Genomic DNA, 11,545 nt, shown 5'->3' with positions numbered 1-11,545 from the left:
GAGGGCGGAAGCGACAGGTGTGGGGTACACTGGCAGTCGTAGCCGCGGACCTGCACGCAGGCCACTCAGGCCATTGGTCGTTCTTCACTGACTGGAGCAGAAGTGGATTCCGGCAGCCGTCTGAGCGCCTGAGAAGCCCTCTTCAGGATAGCACTACTCACCTCCCTGGCACGGGGAAGGAGATAGAAAAGGTGCCCTAAACATTGCCTGCTCCTCACCTTTCCTGTGGAACGTGGAACGTCCGCACGCTACTTGATCGGGATGACTCAGACAGACCTAAAAGACGGACAGCGCTCATCGCTGATGAACAAGCCAGACACAAGATCGACCCGCCCTCGGTGAGACCAAGCTGGCAAGCGGGGGAGAACTAACAGAGAGGAGTTCAGGCTACTCCTTCTTCTAGAGCGGAGGAGCCCGAGGAGAGACGCGAAACAGGAGTTGGCTTTGCCATCAGAACATCTCTCGTGAGCAAGCTAGCTTGCGCCCCGAAAGGGCTGAACGACCGCCCCGCAACGATGAGACTCCCCCTTCCCCATGGAAAGAGGTTCGCCACCATCGTCAGCGCCTATGTACCCACCATGACCAACCCAGACGAAACCAAAGACAGGTTCTATGAAGAACTCAATGCTGTTATCTCCGCTGTTCCAGCTTCTGACAAGCTCATCATTCTTGATGTCGACATGAAGAACTTCTACAGCAGCCTTAAGGAAGTCTACGGTCCCACCAGCGCAGGCTCCTTCCCGCCACTCAGTGCGGACGGCACCACGCTTATCACAGAAAAGGACAAGATCCTGCAAAGATGGGCCAAACATTTTGATGGCGTACTGAACAGACCGTCCTCCATCAATGATGAAGCCATTGCAAGACTGCTGCAGATCCCAGTGAACACGTCACTCGACGCTGTCCCAACTGTGGAAGGGGTGCAGAAGGCCATCCGTCAGCTCTCCAGCGGAAAAGCTCCTGGATCGGACTCCATCCCAGCTGAAAGCTTTAAGGAGGGTGGTACAGCCCTGACGGACAAGCTTCTGACTCTCGTCCAGATCATATGGGAGAAGGAATCAGTGCTGCAAGACTTCAAGGACGCTTCCATTATCCACCTCTACAAAAAGAAAGGAAACCACCAAGCTTGCGGCAATCATCGTGGAATATTCCTGTTATCTATCGCGGGCAAGATCGTGGCCAAAGTCCTCCTGAACCGCCTCATCGACCATCTTGAGCAAGGACTCCTACCAGAAAGTCAGTGCAGTTTCCGGAAAGATCGCGGGACTATCGACATGGTGTTCGCTGCCAGACAGCTTCAAGAGATATGTCAAGAACAGAAGACTGCCCTGTACTCCACCTTTGTCAATCTGACCAAGGCCTTTGACTCCGTCAGCAGAGATGGCCTTTGGAGAGTCATGCGAAAGTACGGATGCCCTGACAAATTCACCACCGTCGTCAGACAGTTTCATGACGGCATGCTGGCGCGTGTCCAGGACAACGGGGAAATATCAGAAGCATTTCCTGTCACGAAAGGAGTAAAGCAGGGATGTGTCCTGGCTCCAACACTCTTCAGTCCCATGTTCTCCGCAATGCTGTCTCAAGGTTTCAGGGATTCGGTGGTCGACATTGGTATCAAACACCGCACCGACGGCTCGCTCTTCAACCTCAGGAGGCTCAAAGCGAAAACCAAGGTGAAGATTAGCACCATCAATGATTTCTTGTTTGCTGATGACTGCGCCCTCAACGCTGCCTCGGAAGCCAACATGCAGCATAGCGTTGACAAGTTCGTAGAGGCCTGCAACAACTTCGGCCTGACGATCAGCACTAAGAAGACTGAATTCATGCACCAGCCAGCACCGGGTAACCCATACGTAGAGCCCATCATCACCGTCAACGGAAAGAGACTGAACGTGGTGGACAAGTTCACCTACCTCGGCATTACCCTCTCGAGATCCGTCATCATGGACGATGAACTGGACGCCAGGCTCGCTTTTGGCAGACTCAACAAAAAGATCTGTAATCGGAGAGGCATCACAACCGTAACCAAGATCAAGGTACACCAAGCTGCAGTCCTCCTCAACCTTCTCTACAGCTGCGAAACATGGATAGTCTACTAGCGGCATGCAAGGAAGCTGAACGATTTCCACACCACCTGCCTCGGGAGGATTCGTGGCAACAAGTTGCAGAAAAAGATTCCCAACACCGAGGTCCTCGCCCGTGCAGACCTCCCCAGCGTCGTGGCAGACCACCGACTACAAAAGAAAATGTTGTTCGGGGAACTTTTAGAAGGCAAACGCTCCCGAGAAGGACAGAAGAAGCGCTTCAAAGACACCCTGAAGGTCTCCCTCAAGGCCTATGGGATCGAGCACACCGACTGGGAGCAAGCTAGTGGCTCAAGACAGAGACAAATGGCGTGGAGCCGTCAAGCGTGGCGCCAAAGCCTGCGAAGCGAAAAGGACCGCAGCAGCTGAGCAGCACAGACAAGTCAGAAAAGGCACCGCCACCTTTCCGGACAAAGGCACTAGTGGTGTTGCAACCAGTGAACCTATGAACGCCAGGAAGCGCTAGACACATCTCCTCAGCGAGATCCCAGGCTAATGCTGTTGTGATATGTAATTTCCCGTTCTTTAGGATCAGGTGATCTCCCACATTTGTGAATACATTAAAATATTGAAGTGAGTTGTAGTTGTGTACAACCGTGTTTCTTTCGTTATATTAAACTTAAAGGTATTGGAAACATAACAATTTAAATGCCTTCAAATCAATCAGCTGTCGCTTGTTACCAACACCCATGTCAAGGAGAACACTATTTGCAATGCTGAATACCTTGTAAAGAAGGAGAACAAACACATCCGTGTCTGGAAATTTGACTATGACAGTGTTGGGGGTTGTTTCTGCAATGTGAAAAATGTGCAAAATTACCTTTTTGTCTGCTTCTTCCTGTGTCGAACGAAGCTCCAACATCCTATCAGCCATTGTTTCTCGACCATCAACACTAGTAAAACAAACCTCACCTTCTTTGCAGGCAAAGATTACCTACAGTCTAATTGAAATAGCATTTAGTGAAGTGCTCACCAGGCAGATCCTCTTCTTCAACCTCGTTCCCAGGGTCCTCTCCTACTCGGCCCCAGTGGCGAGTCGCCACTGGGGCCGAGTAGGAGAGGACCCTGGAGTAGGAGAGGACCCTGGGAACGAGGTTGCCTCTTCTTCCTCGTCCACAAGGCCTTGGTTGCGACGTGAACGATGCACTAGAAATTAGGTGGACAGAGAGGGAAATTGATGCCTCAAGAGCTTGCAGATATTGTAGTTTATTCTCATGGACAAGACAATGAAGACCACGAAGAGATTCCCGAGATGGACAATAATGTAGATTTGATTTTCGAGGCATGATAGTTCTAAACGTCATAAATGAGTGGAAGTTTTTAATAGTATTCACAAAAAAATCGTGACATCATAAGATTTTGTTGGAACAGGTAACTGAGATAGCTGCAAACATCAATGTACCCAGACACCTGTCAAGCAGGAGTCGACGATGACGATTACTATATTCCCGAATTGGGCAATGTTTCCCATGTGACTTTGAAAATAGTGGTGATATGCATGATGCTCGACTGCTTTTGCTCAGGTGGAGAATGGCTTCTGAGGTCTTATTACCGAGAGAGATATATCTGTACGTATGTCAACTATGACATTCTGAGTAAATATACACCACTTGAAGGTCGCGTGTCTTCTCTGGGCATTTTAGGTGTAATTTTCAAAAATGACAAACTGGGTACTCCGTGATTTTTGCCTCAGATTAAAGAATGTGGCCGTACGGCCAAACGCCTCCACTTCAGAAGTGCGAACAACCTGATTTCAAACACCCTACAGGCGCTGTTACACTGTGAAATGTTTTGTGCAACTTGTCCTGCCACAATGTCGCCAAAACATTGCGAGACAAGTTGCTCGAAACATTTCAGTGTAACAGCGCCCTAAGGCTATACGTTATATGTCCTCAAATCCCCCCCCCCCCCCCCCCGTCTTCATGGTACGGCGCACTGGCGCAGGGTCCAGAGGTTCCCCTTCCCCCCCACTGGTACTTCAGCGGTCTTTGTTCTGCACATGGGCAAATGCGCCGTTATGAAAAACGGCTTTTAAGGCATTAGTTAGTTAAATGTGACCTTATGATTTTAGCCGATCTTTGTATGATTACTATTTTGATTGGTTGCAACTTGATGTTATTTGTGATGTCGGGAGGGCATGCCCAAATGTTCAATTGAAACGGTCTCGTTTAAGTTGCATTCATCCTATATTGTCGTCACGTTGAACTCCAGCAAAAGCCCTAGTGAACTTTTGACCACTCTTCAACAATGACACGCTCTGAGACGAAAACTGGAATACTATATTTTTTCACCTGGTTGGATTTAGCACTGGGGTTTGGGCTAGGCACTACGTTGCAGCACCCCCACTTTGTTGTACTAATATCGTTCACCGCTGGTCACGGCAACGTGGCCTCGGGGAATTGACCAGTTGGTAAAATGTAATACCCCCAGCTTCCAACACAATCCCTTTCCAACACAACAAGAACTGACAGATCACCTCGTCTGGTCTTTATTTCTTATAAAATTCAGTTATAGAATATCTACACATACAGGTGGCTTATGTCTATTTTAGCCTTCTTCCTAAGAATTTGTTCTTTACTACTCAACTGTAGTTGTAAACTGTCGGTTATAAATAAGTATAAAATCTACTTCGTTCACAATACTACAAGATACCATCTTAACTCGTACCAAGCAAATACATAATCCCAAAGACGAACGATATCGCAAATCGTGCAAGTAGGATATAAACGAAGCGATTGCAAGAACTTTGTTCCATCCACAACTAGAGACGAGAACGTAACGAAACAGATTCTAAGATATCACGTTAACAGTTTCACCAGAGCAACGCTAGCGTGATGTGGCTTTATTCGCCTTGCTGCAATCAAATCATTTCATTTAGCAACGTCAAAAGCTAACAACTCTTTTAAGACTCCTGACGCGAGAGAGTGCTACAACTGTATTCTTCACACATACGGGCCTCGTCTGTTATTTACAGCCGCTAAATCATATCTTTATCTAGATATACAATATTTATATAAATACAAGCTGACTTTTTATTATATACATTGCTAACGCCTGCTTCGAGATTTGATCTTCCATTGTTTGCCCTCCAGCCATATTTTAACTTCCTAAAACACTTTATTTTAGAACTCGATGTTAGGAAGCGACATTTTGAGATTACTCTTCCAAGTGTATTTTGTCAAGACAAAGCCAATCAAATAAGAAGAGAAAATAATGCACAGGATAATCGTGTAACAAAAAAGTACTCTTCAGATTTTCTGGAGTTTAGCACAAACAGCCGAAATAAATCATTCCTGTGGAACGCTAACAATTTCAACAAATTATGCAAATTGTACGCAATATGGCAAAAAGGAAAAAAGTCCCTTACAAAATAAGTAATGGTAAAAAGAACCCGGAAAACAGGATTAAACAAAAACGTTATAAACAGAGCTTCTTTAAAAGTGGAAGTGGAAAATTGTACAGGGTATCTTCGCGGAATAGGTATCAGCATCAGGATTAGAGTTTAGGATGCGTTTTTTCACGCAAAAAAAAAAAAACCAAAAAATTCTCTGGGGCAGTTAAGGCCAAAAAATGGGCAACGAGAGAAAAAATCTTGGCGTGAAAACAACATACTAAATTTACTGCAGAATGAAGGGACTTTAATCATGTCTCAAGTATTCTTCTGTCAGATGAATAATGGCGTCAAGTTGCTAAAAATATTTTCCGGGATATAATGATTAAGATGAGAAGACTGCGAAATATATCTTCAATGTGATGGTGCTAATGTTTGGTTGATAAGTCTCCTATGGTCTTTAAATCAGCTACAATCGTTCTTGCCCCTGTATGATATGGAACCCACCAAAACAGCATATCTTAACTGTACCCTCTAATGTGTCTATGTTGCAACTAAAGGAATTATCCTTTAATTTATTCATGCATCTATTATAGCATTTACCGCGAGAATATTCCAAATGTTGGAACAATGTTTGTATCTTTCCATAACACGTCGCGTGTATGGTATAAAAACGATAAGCTTCGTATTATTCATATAGGCGAACTACACCGGTTTTGTTTTGTCTTTTGCATAATAAAACCGAAAAAACACGAGTTTCAAGACCACTTGACACATCATTTTTTGGTAAAAACATGCTGCCTTCGCACAAGCAATAAAAACGTCGCTTTCGATGAAAAGGTTGCAAGATTTCAGGCTTCCAATAACAAAACATTAAAACGTCAGATACGTTAAGAACTGTGTAAAAACCAAAGATGATGACAAGTTACGACAGGCTATAAAAAAACCCGAGAACGAAAGAAAAAGAAAGAAAATGAAAGGCAGTACGTAAAAGTCTTATAAACTCTACTTTTCGAAACCTGCAAAATTCTACAAAGTAGCAAGGTAAGGGTTTTCAATTGAATGGCTCAGAGCCAAAGATATTACTTCGGCCAAAACATGACACGTGGGCAATCAAATAAGCCAATCATGACGCATAGCTACGCGCGGGAAAATGGACGGGTGGGAGATAGTGACAAAAAGGTTAGTTTCGGCACCTGATTGGCTGACAATGAAGCCTGAGATGTGTAATTCAATCACTACGCCCAGTAACGCAAAAACAAAACGATGGCACAACTGTTTTTGACACCCGATAGAAAACCGCCATACCAGTAATTTGTGACGTGATTTGAAGCTCAATTCAGCGGAAGACTTTTGTACAGTGGAATAATTGCGTTAAATTCTTGACTGCGCGTTCAGTATACAAGAAGCAAAGTATAGCCGTGTTTCTAGCAGTGCCTTGTTTACTTCAAGAGGTCTGAGGTTTGTCACTCGAACATGGACAATATATCTTCGCTGGGAAGGTCAGAGGGTGTAAGGTAGTTAAAAAGTTCTTCTGGGTCGAGCGTCCCCGGGAGGACCTGCAAAGGAGAAATTTGTTAAATCAGTGGTGGACGAGATAGCACTTTGATGCTTCGTGATGTTGGTCTTAATCGGATAAAAGTCCCCCTTCTCTAAACGGGCCAACAGTGTAACGCAGGGTTTTCCACTGGGCAGTGTGCCACCGGTTTTAATTTACGCACTTTCCTGAAAGAAGACTGCGAGGAAAAGCTTTCCTCATCGCACGAAACACGGTGGCAGAGCCAGGCAGCGAGCCATGGACTCTTACTTGAGGTCTGTAGGTACCAATAAGCTCTTTAATAATTATCCCGTTCACTCCCGTGATCTAAAAGTTCATTCTCCTAAACCGTGCCACTGATTTCTTTTTTGGCTAGTCATGAGAATGTAGCATTATATCAAGAGAATACCCCTTGGCTGATTCTCAAAACTTGTCTGCCTGACAGTGAATTGAAACTGTGAACTGAGTGAATTTACTTACTGATCAATTGTGGGAACCAAAGGGTTAAAGGTCTACTTTTTCAATGGATCGGTATTGGATGCAGCTCTATTGTGTTTATGATTAGGCTTCATTTGTTCCAGGTAGTCTCTGGTTCAATTTCCTGGCTGCACTTGTATAAAGCCAACTGGTTTGCCTCCGGCCAGTTGGGATTCTTACTAGTTGTTGTGTTCTGTCGTTTCGTTGATTGTGTTTCATTGGCCCTGAAAAGCCCCTATGGGAAGTGGTTAAGTATGTATTTCATTGCTTCTGTTGTATCTTTTTACCCCATTGTTTTCAGAACCAATCGCGAAAGCCGTTGTAGTAGCTGCGTCCTGACACACAGTCTCGCGCTCGAAATAATATTATACCAGCGCGATTCCTGGGCACATCAGAAGGGGGTGTTAAACAGTCTCGCGCTCGAAATAATATTATACCAGCGCGATTTCTGGGCACATCAGAAAGGGGTGTTAAAAAGGCGATATTGACAAAAAAAAACACTTAAATAAAACTTACATCTAAGGCGCCTTCCACACCATCTGTCCCGCCTCCATGATCACCTTCCAAGACACCAAAGCTGAATCCCTCCGGGAGATTGTCGGGTTCGAGATCAGGCGCAATGCTCTCAGCATTTCCAGATACCGGTGCCTGAGACAGGGCTGATGACGAGTGCTGAGTCCTATCTGCAGCTTGACCCTTCTGACTTGACGAATGACTACTCGGGGTTTGAGGAGTGGATGGCCCCCTGGTGTTTACACTTTGGGTGGTGGCTTGACTAGTAGCAGGGCTTGGAGTCATTTTGTCACCTAAGAGACACCATCAACACCCTCTGTAAAACTGCAAACTGGCATAAACGTTGCAAAACAACAGCATTTCGACATTTCCATAACCACTCCCCCCACAACATGACAATTTGAGGCCTATCACTGCATTAAGGTAACACAAAAAGCCACAAAAAAAACTCTCAACAAAACTGTATTTTTTAAGGTTAACGTATACCTTCAGGGCTGTCTCGCGGCCGAGCGATGCAGCGCGTCCGGTTTAAACTGTAGATACCTAAACCCCTATATCGAATTAAAGCTTATAGAGCTGGCTATCAAACCATATCAATAATTTTAAAATTAAATGAATTGTCGAAGTTTTCACGGCCTCTAAATGCGAGCGTCCGAATCACCTTTTCAAAGATACAAGTCAAAGCAAATTTTGCTTTTCGCTATTTTATTTTGTTTCTCTGTTTCTCGACTCAAAGCGCTAAAAAACGTGTCTGCGTTTTGCCATACTCAGTTACAGTGAAAAGTTATAGAACGTTTTCGAAATCGTATTAAAAAAATGTGAGGTGTTCGTACAAAATCGCTCTCAGAGAAAAAATATTTTGAAATAAAAAATTCGCAGACACGCTTTTGTTGTTTATATGTTAACCTAGCCACTGTCAAAATTTGGGGGCAATCGGACAAATTCCCTGTGAGTTTTAGCTCTTTACGTTTCCGCTTCGAGTGAAAAATTTATTCGAGAAAACAGCGCTGAAACTGTCAATCAGACGGGTAATTTTTCCTTCCGGCCAAAATGTAAAACCGTCATTTCTCCGCCATTATTTAATCTTTTTGAATAATTTCTTTTTTACGCTGGAGATTCCATTTCGGTCATTACTTTAACCAAAAAATCCAAATCTGAAGAAAATTGCCGATCTGAAGTTATAAGGTAACCTTAAGTTTGATTTCTCAATCCCTAAGAGATCAATGTACGCTTTTCATTTGATCAATTTATTGGTAAATTCATGTCACGATGGGTCCATCACAGGCACAGCTCCTCCTCCACCTGCTATATACGAGGTGAAAAGAGGCCGACAGAAGTCGAAAGCTTCTACCGTAACTTACGGCAGGGATGGGAGGTACTCGAATCCCGTTGCATGCACAACGTCTCCCCAGTAATACTGGTACTCATTTTTCCCTCCCTCCCTCCCTCCCTTCTGTGTTCCATGACTCAACACTGAATGTTGTTACTACATATAAGTCATTAATGCACACATCTTACCACTGGGAGTTGAAGCCGTGGGAGCGGTCCCTGAATTGCTGTTGGTCTGCTCTGGTAAATGTCCCGCCACAGAGGTACTGTGTGTTTCGGGAGGGGTTCGCCCGGGAGGAGTGGGCGCACTCATACCAGGATTTGAGGGTGGTTGTGTTTGATACGGTGAGTAATGTCCACTGCCACTGGACATAGACGTTGGTGTCCTGACACCAGAGAGTGGCAGCGAATCGGGTGGTGATGGGCGTGCCTTTTTAGCAGGTTGTGGTCCTTGGCATTCTTCATCTTTTGGTTCTTGTTTCACCGGAACAGGTTTCCACTGGCTGTTTGGATCGATTGTTACCTCCTCTACATCAGTGCTAAAAGAGAAGAAGGAGAAATTTCATGCGAAATATTTCATCACCAAATGATTTATTTTTATAAAGGATGCTTTTTGACTTAGTAATAAAAATCCGCGATAAAAAAAAAAAAACCCGACGTTTCCAGCTCCCTGCGGTCATTTCCAAGTTCCAATAATATAAATTTTAAAAAATTAGCATACATACACACAGGGCATATTACAGTATAAAAGCAGATGAGAATGTCAAAACCACTGAAATGTGATAAAAATTGAATGAGGAAGCTAAGAACAATGAAATAATTAAAATATCAATTGAGCTTAAACGAAATGAAGAAACAAATAACTTGGCGCTTGAGAAATGTCTCAACAAATAACTTCGCGCGGATTGAGTCACGCTGTTTATTTGGTGTTGGTTTCAGTTCCTTAATGTAGAAGCATTTCACAAAGAAGACAATCGACTTTGTTCCGGCACTGCTGATCCCTTGTGTTCATGAATGCCTTGATGTAAGTGTCGGCATGTGTATCTGACATAACCAGCATCACACAGGAAATGATTTACAACACATTGATGATTCACAAGGGGCGGTTTCTCTTCACTCTGATTTCATCTATGATCTTCTGACTTGTATACACATGGCTGATATCAACATTTATTTTGCGACTTGTCTTCACACCGAGCATGCTGATTTCTGGGCTTTGAAGGGTAACACGATACTGATGAGAACTTCTTATTTCTCAGACGCTTGAGTAACTGATGCCTCAGACACCTTTACATCAACAAATCGATGGATGGTGGACTCCCACAAGTTCTCCGGGTAGCGTAGTTGGGAAAAGGTCCCTTTGAGGCATTGATATTCACAATGGAAAAGCTCCCAGGTGAATGTAAGCTTAGCGATTAAGCATTCTCATCTGCTTTTTATACTGGGGTATGTGTCTGCTGATATTTTACATTTTATTTGAACTTGAAAAGTGAGAGGTCGAAACGTCGTTCCTTTTCTTCGTTCTTTTTTATCGCTGAGTTTTACTACTTACTAAGTCAATATAAAAAAAACTACATACAAGTGGCTTCAAGTCACCTGAATTTATCAGGTGTCTATAAAAGACGATGGCTTAAATTGTCCAGATCAGTGAAACGATCATATCTCCCTTTCATGAACAATCTGAAAATACATACAAGCTTGTGGATACGAAGTTGGGGTGATACAAAAATAATCCAACAAGAGCTGATTTCATTCAAAAAACGGATAGAATCCTACTGTAACAGCAAAACTGATATGGATGGATTTTTTCCACTTTCAGTTTTGAAAACAAGAAACTACTCTTTAGTAACAAAGCTAACGATTTCTCAATACTAACCATCTGGACGTTGTGAGAATGCCCCACATAAACTGATCCACTTCAAGTCCTTCCAGCAGAGCCACTTTGCTGCAGAGAAAACAAATTGACACAAGAAAAAGCAAACCATAATCAGCGTTACATAAACGAACCAGTCTGAAGTGTTTTAAATCTTAAAAAACCGTGACTGAGTGGAAGAATTTAACTGTTTGTCAGACAAAGTACTTTATACCATTCAGTTTAACACATTGTATTCTAAAAAGAGGATGATCCTTGGACACTTTGAAAAAAATGCTCCTAAGACAGGAGTCTAATCTAAGACCTTACAATATTGACAGGTAAGTTAAGTCAGCTACGGTGTGCTGGCAAAATTCGAGCGATACTGTCCAGTATAAGAGAATATTAATTTTGATCATTTC

General features: G+C 43.6%; 1 protein-coding gene across 22 annotated transcripts in view; it reads right to left on the bottom strand.

Annotated features, from left to right (window-relative positions):
* Nucleotides 1-4,556: 4,556 nt before the first annotated feature.
* LOC138007451 (zinc finger MIZ domain-containing protein 1-like) overlaps nt 4,557-11,545 on the bottom strand; it is a 56,764-nt gene continuing 49,775 nt past the window's right edge. For all 22 annotated transcript variants that reach the window (XM_068854368.1, XM_068854369.1, XM_068854361.1 and 19 more), the window contains 4 exons: nt 11,148-11,216; nt 9,461-9,810; nt 7,946-8,235; nt 4,557-6,974 (listed from right to left, as the gene is read on the bottom strand). In XM_068854368.1, the coding sequence (XP_068710469.1) occupies nt 6,882-6,974; nt 7,946-8,235; nt 9,461-9,810; nt 11,148-11,216 (802 nt within the window). In that variant the 3' untranslated portion in view covers nt 4,557-6,881. The remainder of the gene's footprint in view (nt 6,975-7,945; nt 8,236-9,460; nt 9,811-11,147; nt 11,217-11,545) is intronic.

Source organism: Montipora foliosa, chromosome 6 (genome assembly GCF_036669935.1).
Source record: "Montipora foliosa isolate CH-2021 chromosome 6, ASM3666993v2, whole genome shotgun sequence".
Classification (NCBI taxonomy): domain Eukaryota; kingdom Metazoa; phylum Cnidaria; class Anthozoa; order Scleractinia; family Acroporidae; genus Montipora; species Montipora foliosa.
The sequence above is the reverse complement of the archived record's forward strand: the minus strand, read 5'-3'. Positions and strand labels throughout refer to the sequence as shown.